The sequence below is a fragment of the Fusarium musae genome, chromosome 3, assembly GCF_019915245.1.
Source record: "Fusarium musae strain F31 chromosome 3, whole genome shotgun sequence".
NCBI classification, from domain to species: Eukaryota; Fungi; Ascomycota; class Sordariomycetes; order Hypocreales; family Nectriaceae; genus Fusarium; species Fusarium musae.
The window spans coordinates 1,637,416-1,664,354 of record NC_058389.1 but is presented as its reverse complement, the minus strand read 5'-3'; the positions used below and the strand labels follow the sequence as shown (position 1 = coordinate 1,664,354).

General features: G+C 48.8%; 8 protein-coding genes across 8 annotated transcripts; 5 read left to right on the top strand and 3 right to left on the bottom strand.

Annotated features, from left to right (window-relative positions):
- Positions 1 to 353: 353 nt before the first annotated feature.
- On the top strand, positions 354 to 1,470 carry J7337_003984 (uncharacterized protein; the record flags this gene model as incomplete). The annotated part of the gene is made up of 2 exons (XM_044821690.1): positions 354 to 933; positions 986 to 1,470. 2 exons carry the CDS (start codon positions 354 to 356, stop codon positions 1,468 to 1,470), a joined length of 1,065 nt encoding a protein of 354 aa, XP_044683023.1.
- A 434-nt stretch (positions 1,471 to 1,904) lies between these two features.
- On the bottom strand, positions 1,905 to 2,901 carry J7337_003983 (uncharacterized protein; the record flags this gene model as incomplete). Its single annotated transcript, XM_044821689.1, has 2 exons — positions 1,905 to 2,594; positions 2,695 to 2,901. 2 exons carry the CDS (start codon positions 2,899 to 2,901, stop codon positions 1,905 to 1,907), a joined length of 897 nt encoding a protein of 298 aa, XP_044683022.1.
- An 805-nt stretch (positions 2,902 to 3,706) lies between these two features.
- On the top strand, positions 3,707 to 4,261 carry J7337_003982 (uncharacterized protein; the record flags this gene model as incomplete). Its single annotated transcript, XM_044821688.1, has 2 exons — positions 3,707 to 3,782; positions 3,831 to 4,261. The coding sequence occupies 2 exons, from the start codon at positions 3,707 to 3,709 to the stop codon at positions 4,259 to 4,261; spliced, it is 507 nt and encodes a 168-aa protein (XP_044683021.1).
- Positions 4,262 to 5,210: 949 nt separating this feature from the next.
- J7337_003981 (uncharacterized protein) lies at positions 5,211 to 6,287 on the bottom strand (the record flags this gene model as incomplete). Its single annotated transcript, XM_044821687.1, has 5 exons — positions 5,211 to 5,427; positions 5,487 to 5,584; positions 5,685 to 5,715; positions 5,777 to 5,950; positions 6,028 to 6,287. 5 exons carry the CDS (start codon positions 6,285 to 6,287, stop codon positions 5,211 to 5,213), a joined length of 780 nt encoding a protein of 259 aa, XP_044683020.1.
- Positions 6,288 to 11,416: 5,129 nt separating this feature from the next.
- Positions 11,417 to 12,636, top strand: J7337_003980 (uncharacterized protein; the record flags this gene model as incomplete). The annotated part of the gene is made up of 2 exons (XM_044821686.1): positions 11,417 to 12,491; positions 12,542 to 12,636. 2 exons carry the CDS (start codon positions 11,417 to 11,419, stop codon positions 12,634 to 12,636), a joined length of 1,170 nt encoding a protein of 389 aa, XP_044683019.1.
- Positions 12,637 to 13,861: 1,225 nt separating this feature from the next.
- J7337_003979 (uncharacterized protein) lies at positions 13,862 to 15,841 on the top strand (the record flags this gene model as incomplete). Its single annotated transcript, XM_044821685.1, has 2 exons — positions 13,862 to 13,984; positions 14,039 to 15,841. The coding sequence occupies 2 exons, from the start codon at positions 13,862 to 13,864 to the stop codon at positions 15,839 to 15,841; spliced, it is 1,926 nt and encodes a 641-aa protein (XP_044683018.1).
- Positions 15,842 to 16,276: 435 nt separating this feature from the next.
- Positions 16,277 to 18,319, bottom strand: J7337_003978 (uncharacterized protein; the record flags this gene model as incomplete). The annotated part of the gene is made up of 4 exons (XM_044821684.1): positions 16,277 to 16,885; positions 16,934 to 17,221; positions 17,275 to 17,588; positions 17,965 to 18,319. The coding sequence occupies 4 exons, from the start codon at positions 18,317 to 18,319 to the stop codon at positions 16,277 to 16,279; spliced, it is 1,566 nt and encodes a 521-aa protein (XP_044683017.1).
- A 6,930-nt stretch (positions 18,320 to 25,249) lies between these two features.
- On the top strand, positions 25,250 to 26,507 carry J7337_003977 (uncharacterized protein; the record flags this gene model as incomplete). Its single annotated transcript, XM_044821683.1, has 2 exons — positions 25,250 to 25,441; positions 25,491 to 26,507. The coding sequence occupies 2 exons, from the start codon at positions 25,250 to 25,252 to the stop codon at positions 26,505 to 26,507; spliced, it is 1,209 nt and encodes a 402-aa protein (XP_044683016.1).
- Positions 26,508 to 26,939: the final 432 nt, after the last annotated feature.

Genomic DNA, 26,939 nt, shown 5'->3' with positions numbered 1-26,939 from the left:
TTTGATACCACCTTGACGCTTAAACGCCTGCCTTCCCGCTTCTGCTGTGCCCTGCCAGCATTTGATTGCCACCAATCCTGCCGCATCTGACCTTCTGCTTCCGTCTCCTCGGTGTATTTTCTCCTTTCAGCATCTCCCCTGTCCGTCTTGGTCCCTCTAAGATCTACAACCGCACAACTCCAACGTTTGACGTTTTAACGTTGTTGTCATCTGCAAGATCGCCCGCAATCTCCCCACGCCCGCGCCAGTGTCAGCTTTATTAGACACCAATTACGCCCCATCCACCTCGACACTTTGCATCTCCATTCCTCACCGCACCTCAATCAAAGCTCTAAGCTCCAACCATCCTCAAAATGCTCAGTCGTCAATTTGCACGCGCCGCTGCCGTCACTCCTCTCGCAGGCGTGCGAGCTCTGAGTTCGACTGCTATCCTTAACGGTCGCACACCTTCACTGGGAGATGTCAACCCTACACATGCAGAGGTCGATAAGTTCAGTCAGAAGCAGAAGGAATTCCGCGATCACCTGGTCGAGGCACAGAAGAAGCGAGAAGCCAGTTCGTTGCCCTCTCACCCGCAGTCTGCTAACGTTCCTTTCAACGCGTCGGTCGAGGGCTCACAGAATGACCATGTAGGACGCTCTGAGGAGGTGAAGGAGCCTGAACCTTCCCGCAAGGCGGGCCCTTTGACGAACCTCATTTACGGTACCAAGGAGGGTCGTGAGCTCGATGCTCAGCTCGAAGCAAGCTTCAGTCAAGTTCTTGCCCGTGGCAAGTACGTCCATTCGATCGTTCTTCACGAAGTCAAGCCTGAGAAGGTTGACGAGTATGTCGATCTCGTCGGGAAATGGTATCCCAAGATGGCGAACGCCCAGGAGAACAAGGTGAATTTGGTCGGAAGCTGGAGGACAGAAGTTGGCGATTGTGATACTTTCGGTAGGTTATGATTAATTGCATTATGCTTTCTGACAACTAACCATCTCAACAGTCCACATCTGGGAATACCAAAAATACGAAGGTTACCATCAATCCCGATACTCAATTACTCACCATCCCGAATTTGCCGACTTTGATAATAAGCTAAAGGGCCTAATCAACTCGAAGAACGTCTCTCTTATGCAAGAATTCTCTTTCTGGCCAACCACCCCCCCACGATCGCTCGGTGGCATCTTTGAGTTGCGTTCTTACACGCTGCACCCCGGCAACCTGCTGGAGTGGGAGACACACTGGCGACGAGGTCTCAAGGCCCGCCGTGAGGTTATGGAAGGTGTTGGCGCTTGGTTCGTTCAGATTGGCGATCTTAACACAGTCCACCATCTGTGGCAGTTTGCCAATCTTGAGGAGCGTCGAGGCCGTCGTGAACAGAGCTGGCAGGTCGAGGGCTGGAGTGACACAGTCCACAAGACAGTGCCTCTTATCCAGAGCATGAAGTCAAGGATCCTCGTCCCAATGCCTTGGTCTCCTGTTCGATAAATGCTCAAGCGACAACACTGCCGCCGCTCTCACTCCATAGTATTCTGATCATCTCACCCGCCTGGTCAAATCCAGGCTGAACATGCCTCCTGTAAGAGATAAGAGGCTGTCTCTTTGCGTTTTTACAGCATAGTCCATTTTGTTTATGTCAAGAGTCTTTACGGTTTTAGCAGAGGAGCGGGTGGAATGTGGATTATGGATTGCATGGATAGATGTATTATCTAAATTTCTACAAATTCATCTGAAACCGAACAACGAGTATTTATAACATCGCGACATACAGTGATACCGATTTAACGCTTTCGAAGCCTATGATAATTCGAAACAAGCTTGGAAGCGAAAACCCCGCCCAATAATAACCATTTTCACCTTAACGCCAAGGGTATCCAATCAGTTTACATGCAAAGCTGCTCACATGGCCTTTCCCCTCACTTCTAAGAGTCAACACTTAGGACCTCAGCAATGTTCCTTCGGGCTTGGCCAAGCATGTGACTGAGGTAGCTAAGCTTGGACTGAATAGATATGAGACTCGGATCTGCGCTCTCGACGCGTACCTTTTCCCGGACATAGACTTCCTGAATATCGTTACTATCCACTTCTGCAGCGGACGATCCTGGCTCCGGGGTATGGCGGGCACTGCCCCGCTTCGAGCCGCCAATGTTGGACCCCTGTGTGTTATACCGGAAAACGGTGTCCATCTCGTCATGCTCCAGCCGACGTACAGTTCCAAAGGCTAGACCGAGCTTGGTGCCAAAATGAACATGCGCATGAACAGGTTCTAGAGCACGCAGCCACAGAATTATGCAGCTTTCTTGAAGACCTAGATAAAAGCTGAGGTTGGGCCCAATTGATGGCACAAACTGATCTGGTGAACACGAGCACATCTGCCAAGCAGGATCAGAGTCTGTTAGAGAAGGTCCTTTAAGAATAGCTGATGAATCGGAGAGAGAATCAGCAAGGATGCTGAGAGTAGAAGCGAGTGAGCTAGCGTCCTGTGGTTTAGACAAAGTAATAGCGAGGAGATCTATGGACTGGTTTAGGTAGCCGTGCAAAGCATCGAGGCCTTGGATATGGGTGGCTTTGGACTGCGAGAGGGACAGGGTCTGTGGAGGTATCGTTCGAAGCTGGAGGTGTATAGTCTGCGATCGAAGGACGTCAGCATGCAGAACGAAGCTGGAGCTGGAGCTGCACGCAGGGAGGCATGAGCTCAACAAGCAGCCTTACGCCTTTAACAATACGAGTACCGACACGAGTGAGTGTGCCCTTCACTTTTTCGTTACGCGGCGTACTCATGACAAGTGTACTGCCCGGATCGATAGGCGCGAGGAGCGCATAGCAATCCTCGAGGCCATGTTTAAGATCGCGGCAGACCTCGAGTGTCTCGTCGACGATCCAATCGAGTTCGCGTACCTTATCAAAGTAGATCAGCATATTGTCTTGGCTTATTTCCTCTCGTTTCGCTTCGCCGCAGGAGGTCGCAGTACCTGGGTTTCGGAGGCTTTAAGTCTGAGCTCGGCTGGCGAGACAGGAGGCCAGATTGCAATGGACATTATGAACAGGTGCCTAGCTGATCGATACTACTCGGGTAGCAAGGTAGGCAGCCATGAGAGAAGATAACGGCGGTAAGGTTATGGCGATGACGGACCGAGACTGATCAGGAACGAGTTGGAGATGGACGAGTAGCCCGAAAGAATATTGACTCTAGGTGAGCTCAGCCGACAGCTTCAAGATGACGTTTGTAGCGGGCCGCTGGGACGCTAGAAACGCTACATTTGGGGTGCATGAGCTGCGCCACAGATCTGTGGCGCTCTCATGCTCAACTTTGAAAGGAAGATTTTACGACAATGAGATAAAGTTTATTGACATATAAAAATTGTTCTCATCATCTAAATCAAATCTTTCAAAAAGTAGGGATTCGAAGGTCGCTTTCTCACCGCAGTTTATGAAAGCATTGCGATAGTAGTGGCGGTGTCCGTATCTCAGACCCTTTTTACCCTTCCTTTCTATTCATGTCTTCTTCCCATCACTTCAACTTCTGCTCACGCTAGGCATCATCCATCATCAAGCATCCTTGAAAACTGAGGCGGCTAGAAACAATCGATTCAAAAGGAGGACTCGTGGCATTTACAAAGTTGGATTTGTTCAAGCACATTCCTTCAAAACCTGTCGAAAAGTTCTTTTTCAGTGTTCATTTGCCGATCAGTATCAGGCAGCGAAAACTCATAAAAACGACAATATGGCTTCGATCGAGGCTTCCAAGGCTCCAAGCAAGGTATATGGTACCTTGAGTAAGCTGCCTTCTATTTCAGAAGGTACAGTTTTCACAAAACTACTACGAATGTGTGACTAACACTACCCAGGTGCTCGTGTCGAGAAACGCCCTTTAACCAGGCGCCAGGCGCCAGCATCATCCAAATCTCGCATCATCTACGTGTCTTCAAGGACACCGTTCATGGCTGTGGTCAAGCGTGCCCGTAAACAGCTTGATGACTCACTCAAGACAACTGGCGCAGCACCCAAGTACGCGTCCCTACACTCGCGTGTTGAGGCGCTGCAGCGAAATAGCGGCGGAGATGTGGACAGTACTGCCGTGACACTGGCAGGAACGGGTAAAGCTATTGAGAAGATCCTCGCGGTCGCGAGTTGGTTTGAGCAGGAGGGAGACTGTGAAGTGGAGATCACGACAGGAACCGTCGGAGCCGTGGACGATGTGGTGGCCAGTGGAGACGAGGAGGACCAGAGTCGCCTGAGGAAGCTCAGTTGTCTGGAACTCCGGATTAAGCTCAAGTGAGATAGGTCCGTAGGCACGGCGATATGGATTCAGGGACACGGCAGCAAGACTGTGTTGCATCAGATCTACATAGCAAGTAACCTTGCATCGAATCCTGGATTAGCATAGTGTTTTGCTGACAGTTTCCCCATAGAACAAAGTCCACGGCGTCCGAGTCGGAATGCGCGGGTATGCACAACGGCCACACAAAACAAGCCAATTTGACAGTATCGAGATCTAAGTTGACTTCGATAATTGAGGAGTTGAGGGCTTGGGTGGGCCGCCGATCCGGATGATTTGGGTCAGCTCGAGAGACAGTGATTATGAATCAATCAGCCAAGCCAAATCAGAGGCCGCTTGACCTTCGGGCATAGTCCTAATAAGCAATAGAAATTAGCGTGACCGACTGATCAAGAATTGGTCCATGATAGCCGCCCAAGGAGGAGAACGTTCTTGCTTGATAATGATAACTCGGAAACACACCGTCGGTATATTATGGCCCGAGTAAGAAACCGACGTAAGTACCGGATGGAATTACATGCACCAAAATTGAGATGGAATGTCAGCTTGTCGTCAAATAACGTTATATGGTTTTGAGTAGGGAGGTCATTCAGTTCATCACTACCCAACCAAATGAGGATTAAGGAATAGATGGGAAAGTCTCAAGATCCAATATCTACGCCGCTCAATGCATCGTCATCATCCGTCCATTTCCTCCTATTTGCTAAACGGGTCGAAAACTGACTCGGCTATTTAAAGACCAACTCCCGTGGTGCGCCGAGGGATCCGCTATCCAGTCGGGATCCCTTAGGCAATGCTAAATATGTCGTTTCTGTCAAGTCAAGTCAAGTCAAGTCATTCGGATCTTTCGCTTGCTGGTGATTTGCGAATTTTATGTAACACGGTAGGCACTGCGACTTGTGATTAGGCACGGCCTTGTAAGATGGGGACTATGACTCAAGAGAGGGACTTACTCGATAACCAAGTGCTCGCCACGCCAGGCACCACTGGCCACCCATAATCCACAGTTGACGATTTCGGCGTAACGCTTGTCGGATGTCTTGAACGTGGCGAACATGCGGAATCCATATCGTCGTGGGTCAATGTCCTTGGGGGTCCGAGGGCTTAATAGAGTGTCGAGAACATCTGCGGGTCCTGAGAGAGAACCGCGAGTGCGCATTTCGAGACTGGCCGATGAGTTAGTTAAACCCAAGTCTAGTGACTTGTAAGAATTCTAAAAACTTACAGTGCAGGCTGTTCATCACTTGTTTGGACGACAAAGGCGCCCTCGACAAGTCTCATGGGCCTAAAACCGCGTGCCTGGCCAAGATCATATCCGCCTGCCTATACACCACACATAAAATCCTCCTCAGTCAGCCACGAATTGGATAAAGTGTAGAAGTCTAAAAGGGGTTGGGGGTGTGTGAAAAAAGGGAAAACGCACAATGACGCGGCCGTGGCCAAAAGATCCGGACCTATAGTACAAGTTAGTTGGCCTTCTAACATAGCCTTCATAAGCAAAAGCAGCTAACTCACCAAACTCCCGCTGCTACGGTGGTAATTTCCTTGGTGTTGCCTGAGTCAACGTGGACAGCCTCTTGATTTAAATGGACAGCGATTCGAAAGTCAAAGTCGAGGGCAGGCATCGGAAAGGCGAGTCCAGGACATGGGAAGTGGTTCAGAGAGCGTTGGCAGGCCTCTTCAACGGTTCTAAGAAGTACCAAAGTATAGTCAGCATTTCAACGTCCGAACCAATTCGGCAATCCTAGATGTTTCTTCCAACTTACTTGCCAGGTCCCTCTCGACATTCGCGCTCAGCCTGAACTCTATATAAAAGACCTCCGTCGTTGAAACATCCACCCCCTGATACAGTATCTTGTGATTGTGGGGTCGGCTGCAGTGGTGGTATTCTAGAATCCCACTCGGCTGGCTTGTCGGGGACTGGGTAAAAGGGAGTCGAGTGAGGCATGCATGTGGATTCAGAAAAATCGGTGGGAGCAGTACTAGTTGGTAACGAGAACGAGAGAGTATCGGTTTCGGTCGCCATGATTATGTTGTTCCTTGGTGTAGGTAGATGTTGAAATTGAAAGCGAGTATTTGAATGCGACGCCTTATGGCAGTCTAATGTCGCAATACGAGGATTCGGGCGTGTTGGAAACCTTATGATAACATCTGCGTACTACCGTCGAATAATTGAAAGGATTGAAGGCTTGTGAAATTGACAGGGCGATTTGAGTTGGTATATATAACGTTATTGCTCGCGGATATGCTATCGGGGCGGATTGATGGCGGGAGGCGGCAACTTATATGGTCCTGTCGGCTTGGCTTGGTTGTGTAAGCGGTTTGTGGATGCAAAAGTCGCAATCCCCGAACCCCGAAGGAAGTTTAATAATGATGGTCGACTTTAATTATTTCGAGTAATGGTGAGATCGTGTTCGTGAGATGTTATAACGTCAATCAATATATCAGTGATGAAATGATGAACTACAAACACACAAGAAGGTCAGGGCAAGGCAGGACAGGATCGGCCAAGGTATTTAAGATGGAGGTCAACCAACACCACGGATAACGAGATCCATCCATTATGTTTGCCCAACCCATGGCATGCCGTAAAAGTATTCAAGCTAGGGGGGCGTGTAGGGCGTACTGCAACTCCAGACCCAAGGTAAGGTACGCTACATCTCAGCTACAACTTGTACAGTACAGTCAAGTCCAACAAGGGCGTGGGTTCTGGCCCGTTTTGTCATGCTTGCAAATCTCCAGATTCCATGGACGGGTTTAGGCCTCAAGTCCTGCGGTTGTACACTACCTACTGGAGCTTCCGGACAAGGCCAAAGTTCCAAAGCCAACTCACTACTAAGCAGAACTCCTACTTTACAGGTGTGGCTGACCTGTGCACCTCAGGGTCCAATTACAGAGCAATTCGTACCCGTACAGGAGACTATATCCGCGGCTTTAGAGGGCGCGCTCCGGACGAAGACATGAAATGCGGGTTCCATCGCCGATCAAGGTGGAGATCATGTTAAGAATCAGACCCGACAAGACGGAAGGCTTTCGTTTTGCAGTTAGTGCACTAACCATTCGTCGAGGTACAGGTATCATCAGTACATGCACCTATATGTGATCCCAGATCTTGGCATGGCGAGTTAGGCTTGTCTTTGGAGGGCTTTCCCTATCCCACCTTCAGCGGTCGAATGCCTTACAAACAGTGCCTACCCGAGCCGAAGAGCCCTATTGATTATGCAAATGTTGGGACTTAAGCCTGTAAGTCCGCTCAGGAGCGGGGCTTGCTTGATTCGGCACCCTCGGAGAGTCTACAAGAACCGAGAGGCCCGGGTGTGGCAAGCGAACGACGATAATTAATCAATTAAACTCTGTGGCAGAGTAAGCCAAGATTGGTCTCTTCTTGGAAGCTGTTGCTGTTGCTAATATCCATTGTCTATCTGTATCTGAGTCCCTTCGTTGTGGCGGCTGCCGGGCAAAGAGCAAAGCCCGTTGTGTCAGAATCCGGACCTTGGAGATACTGGGCTGACAAATTGAAGGGTTGTCAAGTCCACGATTATTACCTGAATAGGAATAAGATCATGATGCAGCTGCTAGGGCTGTAGGATCCGTCATCATGAGGAGGATTGGTCTTGCAGCCGATTCCTTTGTTTGTTTTGTTTTGTTCTGTTCTGTTTCGTCGCTATGAATATCATGCTGTTGGTGTACAACACATCGTCCATCCATCCACCAGTTTATTATTACGCATGGTAGCACTCGATAACGCACATCTGCACGTTGTCAACCTACATATTATGCAGATCAGAGCTTCTTGAGCTCTTATGTCGTACAACATGCTCTTCGAAATGGGGGCGGAGGAGCTTGCTTTCGACCGCTCATGGTTGGGATTATCATGATTACTCTGTGCCAAGAAAAACCATGCCCTCCATCAAGGGTGACACCCAATTCAACGTGGAGGGCTAACCTACGTCGAGCTGCAGACGGAAAGGGAGGACGGGATGCAACATGATAGGTTGGTGAAGATCATGTTGACCTAGTAGGATCTTGAATTCCGAAACCACCAAAAACCAGAGTTCATCATACCGATTCACAGTTCTGTTCAACGTAGTCTACGGATTTAACAAGAACGGTGCCTACGGGCCGCTGGTCTACATACGCTAAAGTCCATGATACTAGACAAAACACCAAGACAACTACGGAGTAGCTCGGGCGTTTATTACCGCGCGCGCCCTATGTCATGTCCTGTAATAGGCGTAGACATGGCATGTCAAGAATATGATTTTGTTTCCGAGCCTAGGCACTCCCTCGGCAAGTTTGTAAGTCAACGGAATTTTCGGATTCGTAAAGAGTTCGCCTTCAATAATGACTTAATCCCGGGCTTAGAGTCGGCTTTGGCCTAGAAAGCTGATCAACAAACAAGAATTGTTGGAAATCCGGAATGGTTTCTGCGCGCGCCTACGATGAACTCAAGGAGTTGCTGAACAAGCATCACCGATTTAGTGCTTCGTCAGCAAGCGTCGGGGTTTAAATCGAGCTGCACATGGATTTTGGCTGACGCTATGGATTCTACGGAGCATAGATCCTACGACCACCATGGATATGTAACTACAATTCACAGTAAGTCCGAACTGGCCAGACACAGCCTGGAGACTCGAGAGGTCATTCTCAAAGATCACAAGGTGAACGAACTGCTTAGCAATGTTGGAAAAGCTATGTTGACCAATAACCTCGAACGGCACTGTAATCAACAGTCCCAATTGATGTCTCGCTGGGAAGATGCAATCCGACAACATGACGCTTGGCTACGGCTTGTCGGCATGAAGTAATGAAGTTGAGCTTGGCTGTCCTGCTATCATTCCAGTTCATATCTCACTCAATCTTATCTGTCACAGTGTTAGACCGCAAACAAGAGCCAAGATGTTGTGAAGGGGAGACAATAGAACTCTGACCCTTGATCACCAGTCACAAAATTAATCTCAAGGCATCCCAATTCTAGACTAAATGCTCCTAATTCTGTCATCACATGCCTAGACCAAGGTATCTAGAGCCATGCCTCTTCAATGTTCTGGAACAAAGAATACCACTGCTGCTACCATCTAGTCTCCTGTAGTTAAGGAATGAAACAGAGGAGCTCGGCACTTGAGACCGAGATGAGAACTTTGTCAGATGTTTGCTCACCTATGCGAAACGCAAACTGCTTCGCGAAGTGCACACAGATTTTCCCGCTACACAAGATTTAGGAGCGGTCGCCAAATCACGTTGTATACCCATGCCGAAAGCCAAATATTTCCATGTTCGCTCATAACGAAGAAACATTGATTTTTCCGTCCCTCAGGGGGGTTTTTAACCTGGACCCCCTTTACAACAAGTCTCCGCTCTTTTCACGATGATCGTGGTCCTTTGATTGCCGACACGCAAGCAGGTTCCATTGTAACAGGATTCGAAGCAGCGACTGAGAGGCTGTAACAGAGATGCTCCGCGGACAACCCCTGCCCTCGCCTGTTTCGAAAATCTCCAACGTAACGCTAGAAAAGGCTTGTTCTGCAACCTTATTCGAAGGTGGCACTGTATTTCGCGATCAACAGTATGTGTCACTTGGTGAGACGAATTGCGATCCAGGATATGTGCACCAGCCCGGCAAACGGCAAGCCGCAACTCCTGACGGGTTTGATTTTCTGTCGGGGCAGTCTAGCTCGCTCTGGCAAGCCAAGTTATTGCACCATTGTTGCACCTTGTGCCATCAGCGAACCGTCCAGGTAACATATCTGAATCGAGATGAGGTTAGATCTCAATTGGGTCGAATCGGTTGGCGGGCGCATTACTGTGTCAAAATTGTGGTTGGGACAAACTTGTTTGACTCAAGGGACAAGGATGGAATCTGTTGAAGTCGGGTTTATCTATCTCACAAGGTCTTGGCGATGATAGCCTCGTTGCTAGCAATATGTAAGTATCATTTTTCTAATCAAATTGTATTGGCCAAGATGCGTCTAGAATCTCACTCGCTACTGCATAGTAGCCCCTGTGGCTGCGCATGTTACAGCGTGCTCACGTCGTAAGAAACGGCTTCTTCCAGACCGTTACTCCTTACAGATTCATCCACCATGGCAAGTTACTGATCACAGTATCATCGAGTTTCAGGGGTAACTCGTCCTCAAGGAGACTTGTTGTTCAGCGCACGAAAGCGGGCCGTCTGTGTCACTTCCATCAATAGTACCTTAACCTCTGGGCTTGCACTGGCCTGGTTGTGCTTGCTGTCATCATCACCTCCTTCCTCGTCCTATCCTAGCTCCTATGTTAGATTCCATATAGGAATACCGAAAACGTGAGGAAAAGATGGCCGCGTACTCCGTGCCTTCTTCCGTTGCAAAAGTACTTATCCAGTAAGGATCTCTCCACGTTCCACGTAATTGACGGCGAGTGGAGGCTCAGACTTTCCCTTACATTGGATCTTTGCAATATCATCCTCTCTTCCAAACCCTCATCAAACAACCCCCATTTTGTACCTTTCTTATTCCCATTCTCCTTAATAACTACCGCATCGAGCCTAAACTTCCTGATAACGATCCTTGTTGACCAGATAAAGGCCGGTTCCTCTTTCACTTGCAATTCATCTTCACCTCTCTCCTTATTGGCCGAACCTACTACCAGCATATCAGCTGCTCCGCTTTGCGACCGCGCCGTTGGTGAGCTAGCTTACTGCACAGCTACTGTAGCATACCGAAATAATTGGATTGCGCCGCGACCTCAATTTGTCCAGGGTCCATCCAGTTTCTTGAGTTATCCGCTGCAATACCTTAGTTCAGTAGGTGCCAGCTCCACCGTCTCCAACTGCGGGCCCCTGGCTTTGGAGATTCATCCCTCGCTCGCCTCAATTTGACTGTTGTCCACTACGATCAACTTATTTGGCCGACACACATTTTTCCAAACTCATTCTTCTTCTTCTGTCGCATTCAGCTGCTTGCTTGTGTTTGTTCCCTTGTTGATACTGGCTTCTGCCTGGCCACACTCGCTTTTCTATGCTATTATAGCAGTCCTTTCGTTTCTCGACCTTCGCTTCCTACCCCTGTCCCTTATCCTGGGCATCGCTCCTTATCGACGAATATCCAAAAAAGACTGCGACTTCGTACATACCTGGCGTTTCGATACCACAGTCGCCTCGCAGCCGTCGTCGCCATGCTCAACTCTCGCCGCGCCATCGTGGCTGCGGTTTTCATCCTCACTGTTTTCTTCCTATTGACAAGGTCTCATACAACAACGCCTGTCGTCCCAGCTGCCAAAGATGCTGCTGCAACCGCCGTTGACACAAGCAAGAACGATGTCCCTGCCTCAAGCCAAGCCGTGTCACCACCACCCGAACAACAAAAGGAGATGGAGGTAAAGGAGCGTCGCACGCGGCCTCGCATTGACATGTCTGGCATGTCAATTTTTGAGAAGCTCGAATACGCCTATCCTTACGATGTTGCGACCAAGTTTCCAGCTTACATCTGGCAAACGTGGAAGCAAAGCCCTGATCAAGGTGATTTTCAGTTCAAGGACCACCATGCGTCTTGGAGGGAGGAGCACCCTGGCTTTGTCCACGAAGTCATTACCGACGACGTTGCCGTTAACCTTATTCGCTTACTCTACGCCACGGTTCCCGAAGTCGTTGAGGCGTACCGAAGCCTCCCCATGCCTGTTCTGAAGGCCGACTTCTTCCGTTATCTGATTCTCTTCGCTCGAGGCGGCATATATTCTGATATCGATACATATGCAATTCAAAGCTCGGTGAAATGGTTGCCTGAACAGATTCCTCGCGATACTATTGGTCTCGTCATTGGCATTGAGGCAGACCCTGATCGCCCCGACTGGGCTCAGTGGTACAGTCGTCGTATCCAGTTCTGTCAGTGGACGATACAGGCCAAACCTGGCCACCCTGTTCTTCGCGATATCATCACGCGCATTACCAAGAAGACATTAGAATTGAAGAATCAAGGCAAGCTGGAAAAGTTCATCGACAGAAACGTTGTTGAGTTCACTGGCCCTGCCGTGTGGACAGATGCTATCATGGAATACTTCAATGATCCAAGGTTCTTTGACATGTCACAAAGCAAGGGCACGATCGATTACAAGAACTTTACTGGCATGGAGACGAGTAAGCGAGTGGGAGATGTGGTTGTGTTGCCCATCACAAGCTTCTCACCTGGAGTGGGACAGATGGGTGCAAAGGAGCCCGACGACCCAATGGCTTTCGTCAAGCACGACTTTGAAGGTAAGGAATCTCCTGCTCATGACAGATCAGCATTGGCTAATCCTAGATAGGAACGTGGAAACCTGAGAGCGAGCGCCACATGGGCGAGCAGCAACAACAAGAGGGACAGCAGGCGGCTCAGGCACCCCAAGCACCCTTGCAATAACATTATAATCCGAAGCAGAACCACAACCATAACCACGATACCTAATGTTTAGCAACGACTATGAAGATTTACTTCTCGAGCCTGTACATTTCAGCTGCTACTCTTTACTCTTTTCTAATGACACCCTCGTGTCCGTTTCTGGGCTGGTTTCCGCATTAGCTGTTGTTCGAGCCAGAGGTCCGCCAAACTCTGGCAGTTGCATTGCGATGGAAGACATAAAAAGTTTGAGGGGAACGGTACTAGACTCTATTTTGTGTATGAAAGATATCGCTAGGAAAGTCATTTTCTGTGCTTTGGGATAGATCTGTTTCTTGATCTTGTTTTTACCGCATCGTCGCCCACTTGTAGGCAACCATATGTCTCGTGGACACTGAAGGAGAAAGGAGTTTCTCAGGATTGTCGATTGAAGGATGAAGCGAACAAGCATATACCACTAAACTTCATACAAAGGTTGAAGAGCCAGATTTGTTCAAAGCATTATACTTGTAGCTGTGACATGTGATTGAAGATGCTGACTTTATAATTCACAGCGGGACTCGGGCCAGGTATATCAGTGTTGCGCTACTGCTGCGAACCAAACAATCAACTGCGAATAACTAGGTACCTAGGTGCCTTTTCCAAATGGGTCCACGGCTTGAACATAGCCGTTGTTTCCGCGGTCTCGATACTGAAATCAATGGGCTCCTACAGCGATAGCCGTCCCCGCATTTCCCCAGGTTTTAGCGGAGAGAACGGTACGTGATTGGTTCATTCTGTTGAGCCGCTGAGGGGTTCGGCCTCCCACTCACGCTGCCGTTGGCAGTTAGAGAATCGAATGTGGAGAGCTGACGGAACTGGAAGGAGTAAGAACAGGAGAGGATCAAGGACGGTGGATGTGGATGTGGAAGTGGAAGTGGAAGTAGAAGGGGAAGGGGAAGGGGAAGGAGGGAGGTCCTGGTGATGACCTATAGCCGAGGATCATACGCCTCAAGGAACATCCTTATCCATACTCGGGTACGGATACCTAGGTACCTTATTTCCAAGACTGAAGCTCTCGCAACAAGTCAAGCTCAGAGCCGGTGTATGTATGTATGTACCTACGCATGCATGTCCCCCGCCTCGCCTCGTCTTGCAATTGCAATTGCAATTGTACATTAAACCAAGAACCCGCCTCTCCCTGTTCTACAAAGATCTTTTAAACTCCACATCCACATCTACATCAGGCGAGTTTATCACAGCTTCCACAATGCAGACCGTAATACGTCAGAGCTTCAAGAAAACACATCTGCCCTTAAGAACAATCCTCAGAACATGTCAAGTGAGAACACTCGCTACCTCCAATCTAAGCATTCGATGGGGCCCCAAAGAGGTACGGCCTCATCAATATCCCATCAACTCAGAGAGCATTGCTGACATATCATAGCCTCTTCTTTATAATGGCACAATCCCAGAACATTTTGCTTCAGTTGTTTCAGCCCACGGAGATCGCGAAGCTGTCATCGCTCGTTCCCCAGGCCCTAATTCACATGAGTCGACACTAACATACTACGCCCTGGACTCGTTATCAAACAGCCTCGCACATTCTCTCTCCTCGCTCGGCGTGCAAAAGGGAGACTGCGTGGCTGTATCTCTCGGCAATGGCCCTGAATTTGCTGCTTTGACATACGCCTGCTTCAAACTTGGTGCTATTCTCGTGCCGCTGAACCCAGGCTTCAACGAGCAGCAAGTAGCTGCAGCGCTGAAGCATCTATCCGTGGAAACCCTCATTATCGGTGCTGTGACGGATCTGGCTTACAAGCCAGGAAGAGGCCGAAGTAACCAGCACTTGCTCCAGAGCATTGTGGGGGACGTATCCTCGTCCAAGATCCAGAGCGAGACGGTTCCCTCTTTGCGTAACGTTGTGGTGCTGGACAACCTGGCGAGCCATCCAGATATCAAATTCGACCTCAAATCATACCGGGCCTTTACTCCCTACCAATCTCTAATCGACGGCCCAGTTCATACAGTAAAGCCAGACTCTCCTCTGAAACCAAGCGACGTCATCAACATCCAATTCACATCGGGCACGACCTCGCTTCCCAAAGCAGCCATGCTCTCACATCGTGCAATCCTCAACAACGGTGCTTTGATAGCTCATCGAATGGGTCTTCACGCCGATGACCGTATCGTGGTCCCTCCCCCCCTATTTCACTGCTTCGGTTGTGTGTTGGGATACATGGCTACGGCTACGACAGGCGCTGGTATCCTTTTCCCCAGCCCTGCGTTCGACCCTGAGGCTACTCTTCGCATGTGTGTCGATCATGAAGCTACGGGTCTGTATGGTGTGAATACCATGTTCGTTGCTGTTCTTGAGGCCCTGGATCGAGGCAATGTTGTCTCACAACCACCTCGTCACCTACGTAAGGGCATTGCTGCTGGCAGCAGCGTCCCTCCTTCTCTTATGAACACATTATACGAGCGTCTTGGTCTCCAGGATCTAGTTATCTGCTATGGCCAGACCGAGACGGCTCCCGTGAGCTGCATGACCAGCCCCTCGGATCCCTTCGAAAAACGAACCTCATCCATAGGCCGTGTCATGCCGCACACAGGCGTCAAGATTGTCGATCCCCTTGATCACAGCAAGACCCTCCCTATCGGGGAACGAGGCGAGCTTGCTGCGGCCGGCTATCTTGTCATGGAGGGCTACCACGGGGATGAGGCTCGAACAGCTGAGGTCCGTAAACCAGATCCAGAAGACGGGACAATATGGATGTACTCTGGTGATGAAGCCGAGATGGACGAACAAGGCTACGTGCAGATCACTGGCCGAATCAAGGACCTTATTATCCGTGGCGGAGAGAATATTCACCCGTTAGAAGTGGAAGACTGCCTTCTAACGCATGAAGGTGTACGAGAAGCCAGTGTCGTGGGAGTCCCTGACGAGCGATATGGCGAGGCAGTCGCTGCATTCGTTATCCCTGCGCGAGGATGGACGCCTCTAGATCATATGAAAGACACGGAGGAGGCGCCCATTGATAAAGCAAACACTGAAGAGCCAGGAACTTTGTCAAGAGACGGGTTAAGACAGTGGGTTGCGACAAAGCTGTCCAAGCATCTCGTGCCCAAGTATGTGTTCTGGATCGATGAGTATCCCAAAACACCAAGCGGAAAGGTGCAGAAGTACAAGTTAAAGGACTATGCGAAGGAAATACTAGGTGACGAGGACAACAAGGCGGTGCAGCCATAAGAGGTTCAATTAAAGTAATTCATTGCATTGACAGCGTTATAATCGAGGTATCATTCGCAAATGGGCTATCTTTCTTCTCTTGAAAAGCCAAGCAGACAGATGATCAAGTGTTCCCATCCAAAGCCTTTAGAAATCGTCAAAAAAGGACTTTTTTAGTCTTCCTTGCAAAGAAGCAATCGTCGTCTCTAATTGCGGCCGTCTATTCTTTAGCGGAGCTCTCCAATGCAGATCCTACGAGGTTCCTGGCCTCGGTTGTTTTTCGTTAGCTCCCATCTACCAGTCGTTGTGATCAAGACAGCGGGCAAGATATCTTCTTCCCATAAATGCAAGCCCAAACATAAAACAAAAGCAGAAAAAATGTTCAAAAATGCGAGCATCACTCGGATGCGGAACGAGAAAAATGCCGTTAAACTGAATCCCAACACGTGGCCTCATCTAGTCGACCTGCTTCTCGCAGCCAATACGACCTAACAACTCCTTTCGATCACTGTGGCCAGGGAGGCTCACTCCTGAGCTGCTAGCTTGTTTCTTAACGCCTGATCGTCGCTCCCAGTTTCGGAGGTCGAGCTCTTCGACGCCAACCTCCTCCTCCAAGGGCTGTGCCTCTTCGTACACAAACTCCTCTTCCTCCTCTTCTTCGCCACCCTCATCGTCACTTCGGACATCTTCAGCATCGCCTCCCTTCAGGACCTTGATAATGACGCGAACGATCATGGTAAACCAGCCGATAGTAATGACTTGGAGGAAGAGGAGGGGAGCAAGGAAACTCCACTTGATGGTCTCATTATAACAAACGAGGCCTTCAGGGTTGATGAAAGGGTCGACCAGATATTTCCAGCCGACTGGAGGGTCAATGGGACCAATCATATTCTCATTGTTCCCCTTGAAGCAGCCAGTGGGCATGATCCGGGGAGTGTCTGAGTAGATGGACCAGCAGACCGCAATGTATAAAACGTGGCGAGCAATGAACCACGAAACAACAAAGAGGCCAAACATGACATCACAGACTTTCTTGAAGCCGCAGTACTTGAGGCACTTGGCGAGCTGCACTGAATTAGCAAGTCGACCGACAAGCAAAGTAAGGAAACTTACGGGGAGGAACAGATCAACAACATCCATGATAACTAGGATGAAGTTACCGACACGGGTGTGGTGGTAAGTGTAGCAGGCGAAGATAAGAGCGGTGGTGACAATGTGATGGGTAAACATCTGCCAATGGTCTTTACGGCGCTCCTCAATGTTGATAACAATCATCTGCTGCAGCCAGAAGGCCCACTGGCAGAGGAGATAGGCCTTCATGAGACCGTCGAGCTCGCGGTTGGGCCAGTCGGTCCAGAGATTCTCCATGCTCATATAGTGAGGGGAAGTGCAATAAATGTACTATACCGACGTCAGCGCATGCTTCTCACATATTTGAGTAATATGGTACCTACCACGCCCCACGGCCAGAAGACAGTATAGTATACCATAAGCCAAGCTTGCTCGCTGAATCGAGTCAGGTTCTTGCGGTTGCTGATGCCTTGGAGTCGACCAATGGGTGCAAGAACGTATTCCATGGTGGCGGCGCGAAGACCGGTGAAGAGAATAACGCAGAAGGTGATGAAATAGGCATCATCGTAACCGATGCGATACTGGCCGGACTGAGAGCTGTAGTAGCTGAGATGGAAGAATTTATGTGTGTGTTCTCGAGCTTTGGGGATAAAGGTCTGGGCGAGAAAGATGAGAGCGAGGAGGTTAAAAGAGAGGCCTAAAATGGAAACCAGCTGTCAGCTTGAGTTCGGCAGAACAAGATAAGATGGCCAAATCAATGCACACACACAGACGCACACCAGCAGGCGATCAACCTGTCAAGCCATGGGAGCGAGGCGTTTAGGTAGCGTAGCGTAGCAGGAAAGGACCCTTAGAGGCCTGGGATGGTACTGTAGGGATGCCGTGCCACGCGGGGTGCTGCTGAGGTGCGACACCCTCCTATTCCCAAAGGGTCATTAACCAGGGACAAGACTGGACTTTGACTTGACACCCTTGGCAGTTGACACCCCCACGACATCGACATGTACGTCGCCCGTTGGCTCGCAATCCATCCATGATCGGCAAGAAAAAGAGGAGGTTGGAGAGTAACGTACCGATTTGGTTCTCGACAAACCAGCGCGAGAGATGCTTCCAGGTGCTCTCCTCCTTGCGCTTAAGTCGGCGGACAAGCACTGTCTTGTTCCCGGCAGTCTGCATGTAGAGTGGCCCGTTCATGTTGGGCGTGCTGTTGTCCTTCTTGAGTCGTGGTCGTGGGGCAGTAGTGGTTGGTGAAGTGGGATTGGCGGTGCTGCTCGAGGCTGAATTGGGGCCTGTAGCCTCGTCTGTTGTTGTAATGACAGTCACATCTTGTCTAATGACCGCCGTCTCCTCTACGACTGTCTCGTTGCTGGCGACAGAAGGTCCGGGGACGATCTTGTCCTCGACCTGCATGACTGGATGGTCGCTCATTGTTGAGCGCCCGCGACAGGAAAAGATGTATTCTCGTGCACTTTTCGCTTCGTGTCGTGTAAGAGGATGCTGTGTCCTCTGTCTTATCTTTAGACCAGGTCCGTGGTAGGGAGGCGTAGAGCTATGGCTGGCTGGCTGCTGCTGCTGTTGCTGTGGGTGGAAGGAGGGAGGGAGGGAGGGGTCCGCGGGTCGGAGTCGGAGGCCACAAAAAGATGTAAATTCGGGTGAGAGCAAGAGACTCTCCAACCAAGGAATTGAGTTGGTAGAGGCCAGATCAGATCAGATAATGTAGCTGGGCTGTGGCTTCTTTCTCGCAATGTGGGGAGGAAACTTTCGGTTCAACGATATAGCGATGCAAGGTTCAATCGAGATCCAAATCATAGAAAAAAGTTAAGCAAAGATTCCCCTGTCGCTCGCTTTTTCGAGGATGCGCGCAGCTAATCAAATGTCGAGTAAAAGCCGTTGGAGTTTGCCAAAGGCCTTCGTTCTCAACAAGCAAGACTGAACACAATGAACAGCGAATGCAACGCAATGCCTTTAGGTAATGAGTATGGAGGAGGAGAAGGAGAAAGAGGAGGGGAGAAAGGGAGGAGGAGGAAAAGAAATGTTCGAGGATCGGGCAGCTAAAAGGAACCTCAGAGAATTGGGATCCCGATGAATTTTGAACCCCCCGAGAATTAACTTGAGAACTGTCCGGGCTAAGAGGAGAGGCTCGTAGGGGGTAGGCTAGGTAGCGCACTGCACTACCATCCATCCATGATAGCGGGGGTATTTACGGGGAGTAGGCAGACCACCTCAGTGCCAGTGCCAGGGTGTCCACCTTCACTGTACGTACCCACCTGCTGCAGAGCTGTTGAGCGAGGGAGAACCTGAGTACCCCACCTGCGAAAGCGGTGAGCAAGAGATGCAGCTGGACTGCATTGACACTGGATCTGATCTGAGATTGTTTGATAGAGGAGGTATATTGCTGTTCAAAAACTAAAAAAAAAAAACAGCATTTTGCAGAGTGGAATAGGACCAAAAAAAAATCAATTGACCTCAATTGGATAGACAAGAGTTCAGTAGAGCCATGAGAAAAAGTGTTGTAGCATTGCCTCGCAGTGACATGAGAACAAGATCCTCCATGAATCAATCACCTTGGTTCTCCTTTTGATCAACAATATTTCAGCACATCACCCACTCACTGCAGCCGGCGCTTGTTCCTCTTCTCATCCCTGCATCAGCCAGAACATCCATACCTAGGTTCCTATCCATTTAACTTAGGCAGTTCCGTTCCGAATAAGAATAAGGTGGATGGATGTCACCCTCCACCAGTAGAAACAAACAAATATTAATTACATATATACAGGGACGTACCCAAGTTACCACTGTCCTGTCGCCGGCCGGGCTGGCTGGCCCGTCCAGGCGTCCAGGCGTCCAGGCGTCCAGGCCTCACTCATTCCAAGGAAATTTCGAGATTCTAGATGGCCCTAGCTCCAGGGGACCAAGGGGTCCAGTCCAGTCCAGTCCAGCCAGCCACCGTTGCTCAAAGCTTTCCATTTCGTTGAGACGGAGAATAAACCAATGAGAACAAGCCATTCTGGTATAATTGTTCAGTCTTGCCCCTCTCTTGACTTATCTTGTTCTTTCTTTCTTATTGACAGCCAAGGTTCCTTAAGCTTTTAGCCTGGCTACCTTACCTAGTACATACCTTAGCTAGCACCCTACCTAATCTGAGGCGAGGACCGTCAGACTGCACCGTAGATCTCTCTTGGTTCATTACCCCTTTTCCTAGTGGCGACTCGCTCCCGTAAAACCCTAGTTTTTCGCATTGGCTAAGTTTGGTGGGAAGCGAAAAGTCAGAAAATCAAACAGTCACCAAATTTTATACCTCAAGATGTCATTCTCGTGTGATTTTATAGATAGATGCGCACCATGTACGCTTCTGCAAATCAAGCAAGCTGTTAAACTTAGACTCCTTGGGTACCCAGTAATGCCAGTGCAAGGCCCTTGTCAGGTTGCTCATTGATTGACTTATTCCCCGCTATGGAGCCTGGCTGCTTCAGAACCAGCATCTTTGGGCTGATGATGATTTCCTCGGAATCGATTGGCCAATTCATGCAGTGGACTCATGCAACCTCGGTACAGAAGCACGGGCTGCAATTGAGATGGATGATTTGACTCTCTCAAACTCTGCCCTTGTCACTCACTCACTCACTTGTATTCAGAGATTGTCAGTTTGAGTCAGTAACTTCAGTGGCGAGCTGCATGATACATCACTCACTCACTCACTGGTGACGAACAGGAGAGCTTCTTGGAACGTCGATGCAGCCATTCGCTTACGTTAGTGCTCTATGCACTTGCAGCCCGCGTTAGCTTGTTTACTTACACCTCTTGGAACATCGACATCTCGATCCACTGTCGAAGTCTCCTCCACCGTCTTTTCAACCCGAGACGGATCGATGGGTATTGTTTCAAGTTATCTTACATACCCCTCCAACCCTCCTTAGGGGTCTTCAAGAAACTTGGGTTCTATATCCTAAACACAAAAAGATTTGAGCAAATTTATCAAGACTCACCTAATTCTAGTATGACTTGGTAGGCACTTAGACTCATTATTTTTGATACATGATGTACAGGTCGGAGGTTGTCTTGCCCTCCGAAGCATTATTATTATCGCAATCACCTGATATAAGGTACTCTACAAGCGATATCCCCTCTTCATCACCTTTATCTGAGATTTTTTCGACGTTTGAAACCCGGCAGCGAATGACGTCCGAGTCACGATAAGTCTATCGTCTTTGATACTCTGCAGGTGGCCAGCGTTTGTCATCTGAGTATGGGTATTCGTCTTCGTTTCCTTTTTATAGCTTTTCGAAGTCATGGCGATTATGAAAGCGATGATGGAATAGCCTACGTCTGTTGATAAGATGAGCTATGGCATGGTCACAAAAACACAGGCCTCCATTCCAGAGCAAATGGAAGATATCTTGGAAGCAAGCAAGCGTATAAACCACAGAGCCGGTTTTATTAAACGGATCAATTGTCTTGTGAGCCCTCTGACCTCGCCAAGGAAGCTCTCTCTTCTGTCGGCGTTGTTGTATCTTGGATTAGCCCCTGCTGTTAGCAGCAGTCTGTAGGTATTGATATGCTGGAGCCCTCTCTTTTACAGTCGCGGATCGCACTTGTCATCCTTATGCAACTAAATATCGACTAATAAGGCACAAAGATGGTCTGAAATTACCACATGATAGAGGCCGAGTCCTCACTCAACTATACCTTACACATCTCTGGCTGCTCCCCGAATACTCAGATCATTGACGAGTCTTAGGACGACTTGATGACCAAGTTATATATCTATATTTACAAACAATGATACGCTACGTTGGTTCGTGATCCCGTGGAGGGCCTGAACCCCCCTGGGCAGTCTTAAAAGCTCCTATAACTTGCCGCTTCTCGAGCTTGAAGACTCGCAAACTTGATGGGAGAACTTTTTGCGCCCATAATCTCGGGATTGCGCGCAACCTGTAATACTTTGGATGACTGAAGTTACCACCATATGCTGGTTCGGTTTCTGTTTCGTAGGTACGTCAACCACATTGTGTGGTCAGTTAAATACATTTTGCCCGATGATGTTCCTTTGAGACCATCGTTCGTTTCCCCTTACGAGTCATAGACTGTGTCTGCCGATCTCGACATATCCTTCTTCGTGATCTATCTTCTGGCACAGAACGGTGCCAATCCAGAAACTTCCAGTATCTATCGAATCAGCAAAATCGGGTGAGTTTGTCCAGAGGCCATAGTTGACATCCTTTGAGAGTTAATCAACAGTGCATTCTGGTTGAAGAATCGAATGTCTCGATCTAACCCTTCTCCACGCTTTCTTGGAGCTTGTAATTCTTTCTATCCCGGGGATTCATCGACATCATCTATACATCGTTTGAACTGGTTCCGTTAACTCAGTATCCTCAATGTAGACATCAGTAGTGTCAGGTTCTCGTCTATCGGGCCACGGAGGCGGTTCAGCTCTCTAAAATGGCCTATCTTTTGTTAAGTCTGTTGGTGCTTTGTTCTCCCTGGTTCTCACGCCTTCATCCCTTTCCGATTTAATTGCACCTTAAATTACGTGGTTCCTAATACCGTTGAGTGATGAGGGTTCGTGTGTAGAGTTCAAGTCGCAAGCGGGCGAGATCGAATCGATTGCCTGTTGAATAAGCGACAAGCTGTCTCATGAAACAGCATCTTGATCACCATATCGTGCTGTCACATCATTTGACAAATTTAGTCTCTTCGTTCTGATGAAGTTTTTAGCATCTATCAAAGCATTACTCCATTGTGTTTGTTACCACATCTACTAAGCCATCTCTCAAGCTGGAGATGACATTGCTATCGAACACCAGTGATCATCTACTGTAGTCAATACATTGATCTATCATTTTGCTCTTGTATAGCCACTATTACTATACTAGATATGAACTGAATTTAGGATCGGCCCCTTTTTAACTCGAGATAGGCTGTCATGTCTTTCTTTGAAGGTCGAAGCTCAACCCTAGCCTACTTGTTCCAAGCATTAGACATACACATCAGCTTGCGTTCATCATCACAGAGGTAAGGACTTGAATAGTATTTTCGATTCGAGGTATCTAGTTATGCCAAACTTACCACAAAGATTTGGTGTATGCGGGAGCCATGATGAATTCTGTTGTCCAGTGTTTTGTGTTTCTTCTAAAACTAGAAGTTGACAAAAGTAAGAGCGGTACAACGAAATAGTAAGACAAACCGATCTGCATCAGTATATCTAATCCAGCAACTTCAACATTACTGCTTAACGAAGTGTCAAGAGCGGATAGAACGATGCCAATCTTCTCCGAAGCTTCAATTATTATACCGTTTGTCATGCTTTCCAGTTAGTTCATTGGTCATATTGATAGCAATACTCCACTAATTACGTCCCATCACTTCCTCTGCCACCCTAGATCACCATCAATGATTCAACTTCAACTTATTCATCAAACTTTTTCATGCATCCAGCAAACCTCTGAATGGATCCATCAACTCTTGATTTTAGTCGGGCCTTGAGCTTTGTAACGCTATTTGAAGACGAAACATCTCGATGGGATGCAGTCATTTCACGCAACACCAATGCAGATGGTTTCTTCGTCTATGCAGTTCGCACTACCAAGATATTCTGCCGACCAATATGCAAAGCCCGTCTTCCCCGCCGAGCAAACGTCTCATTCTTCACCAATGGCTACGATGCCCAGAAAGCTGGTTTCCGCCCTTGCAAACGCTGTAAGCCCGAAGTAGCAGGGTTCATGCCAGAGGAAACAGCTGTGCGAAAGATCCGGGCGTTTGTACAACAACAAACAGAGAAACAGGGCGACGCGGAAGTCAGGCCGAGCCTCAGTCAGATGGCGAGGCAGACCGGGTTGTCTAAGTGGCACTTTCACAGAGTGTTTAAGAAATGTGTTGGTGTGACACCAACAGAGTATCTGAGAAAACAAAGACAAGGTCAAGGTGTCCAGAGCTTGCTGGAAAATGGAGAAACAAGTTGGATAGACAAACTGGACTTCGAAACTCTGGGCCAAGAAGACCTTGACTTTGCTTCTTGGGATGAGTCTGTGGTTGGCTCAGGGTATGCAACTACAGAAACACCATCAACAACTCTCAGTGGCAGTGGCAGTCCATGGTCTATCGAGGAATTCTTGATATGGCCAGAAGAGAATAAAGCGACACTTGAATAATGATTTCATATCCTGCTGATCCTTCAATGTAGGCTCGTTGGGCTTACGTTGCCACTTCTCTATGATACATGGAGCAGCTAAGCTTCAAAAGCAATGATCAAAGCTCACGATAAACACAAACATCGTCCCAGACTGGCGGCGCTTGACACAGACATTTCTGGGCCTTGCACGTGTTGTTTCTGGTGAACAAAGTTGAACGGCGTGGGTGGTTTCGGCAGCGTTTCACATCTACAACACATTTTGGCTGAACTATTTACAAGGATGCTCAAGCGAGCCTCAACCGAAACCCCAAAATCACGGCAACCACCCGTGCCGGTCGCAGTTTTTGCATGACGATGGTATCAACTAGGCAATTTCCAACCGGAATTGTGTTGAATGACTGAAAAAAATGTTAGCTTGACAGCTTGACCAGACAGCTGTGTTGCAGTACTCTCCAGTCCTTTGTGGGTGGTACTTTTGCGCGTTGGGAGTTTATCAACACCAACACAATTCAACGATTCTACCAATTACTAATTACCAGTTACTCACTTTGTGAGGCTCTATCTCAGTCTTGAATCAATTTCCATGGCAGCCTCCCATTCAACTATTTACTACCTGATGGATACTATCTAATGCGCCAAAGGACTCGGGATGTCCGTATCCGAGACCTGCGATGCCTCTGAATCGCGGAGGAGACTTTTTGCGACACATGCCTGTCACTTGGCCATGGCCAAGACGCTTGGAAACTATAGGCTATCCAGTTAAGCACCTATAGTCTAGACTCTATTCTTCACCAGCAACACTAAACAACGAGACGCCAACCCTGGGGAGAACCTCAAGTTGGAAACGGCGCTTACTGATATGGTTTCGTCAAACAATATCGTAGCAGGTCATGTATGATCGCCGTAACGAGGTTCAGGATGGTTACCAAGTTGCATTGATTCAAGCTTATTCAAATTTAACTACTCGATAATGTTGAGAGAAACATCTATATAAGTGAGACGATCTGTCATCCAGAGTTAGAGTTTCCCTTTGATCATCATCATCACTCACACAAGCCTCTTCTCCTTCCCTTCTCCTTTGCTTCTTTCTGCTGTTCTGTGAACGCATTCGCTTCGACCACTCCTTCAAGTTCAATACCTTCTTTTTGCACCGCTGGTTGGTTGCTTTGATACTCTTTGTAAACCTTCCAACTTGTCACTATCACTTAATCCATACAACATTCATCATGGCTTTCTCAAAGTCTATTATCCTTGCCGCTCTCCTGGCCTACGCCGAGGCCCGATTCGGCCAAGAGCAAGAGCCTGTTGCTGCCGTCCAGGCACTCGGTGATGCTGGATTCGGTGGCCCTGGTGTCGCTGCCACTATTGCTGGCAGCATCCCTAGCGCTTTGCTCGCAGCTGCTAGTCCTTGTGACAAGGTATGATGTATTGAGTTGTCTGGAAATTACATCAACTAACATCCTCCAGCTTACTATCGCCGATCAGATGATCACCGAGTTGGGAACTGACCAGCAAGTTCTCGATGCAGCTATTGGTCTTGTTGCAGCTGAGACCAACTTCAACCCTTCGGCTGTTGACAGACCTTTCGTCTGCGCTGATCCCAGCCTACCAGCCACTGCTGCCCTTCGCGGCATTGTCCCTCTCGTTGATCCCGCTGTTGACGGTGCAGCCACTGAGAATGCCAACTCGGCAACCTCAGTCACAACTCCTTTCGATGCTGCTGGCTTATCACAGGCTGAGGTGATGATTGCTCAGGGATTCAGCACATTCACAGCCGTTGGTGCTAATGGCGACCAAGTCGAGCTTGATGGCCAGGACGGTGCTGCAGCTGGTGGTGCTGGTGCTGGTGCTGGTAATGGAGGAGCTGCCAATAACGGCACTGCTCCCGCTGATGGCCAGCAGGGCAACAATGGCTCGGATAACGCCCAGGATGGAAACAACACAAATGACGATGAGGATTGCGAAGAGGATGATAACAACAATAACGGAAACAACGGTAACAACAACAATGGCAATGCCAACAACGGTAATAACGGAAACAACAACAACAACGGAAATGGAAACCAGAACAACCAGGGCGGAAACAATGGCAACAACAACAATGCTGGAAATGGTGCTGGTAACGGCGGCAACGCTGGAGGTAATGCTGGCGGCAACGCTGGTGCTCTCGACTTCGGTGTCTGCCAGCCTACAATGGCTCGCGTTGGTGGCCTCAACGGTCGCCCAGCTGACGAGTTCACCTTCATTCCCCAGGATCCCCTCATTGCTGAAGGCCAGCAGGAGGCTCTCAACCCCAACATCATTACCAACCGTATCTGTGACCAGCTCACCAACGTGTGCGACGCTAGTGCCGATGCTGTGGCTGCTTGTGAGGATGCTCAGGCTCAGATTGAGGCTTTGGGAACACGGGATCAAAGCACCGCTGACACATGGAACGCCCTACTTGGCTTCGACGGTGTTGATTCTACTCAGCAGCAGGTTTGAGAAGAGGCTGTGAGAGATGATTGATCGATGGGGGCATGCTGGTCATGGGGGGGTGTTTGTGTGTGTGGAATAGGGGGCTCGAGTTGAGCAAACATATACGAGTAGTACTTCAGCGTTGATTTAATACGAACTCGATTGCTAATAATCATACTTTATCTGTTGTGTGTATGTGATTTCGCTGTGTAATTTTGTAAATGATGTATCTGCTGCAAAAGAGCAGTCATACAATATCAGGCATCGTGGTAGCTAACTAATATTTTGCCTACCTGCTATCATATGCACGCTGTCCTAGGCTAGATATGTGCCAATTCCTTTGTTTCGCTATTCTACATGAAAGCTCTCAGTCGCGATGCAGAAACTCCCCGAACTACCCGAATGTAAAAGGATAAACACCAACCCAAGTACACATTCATTATGAAGCCCTATCAGGAG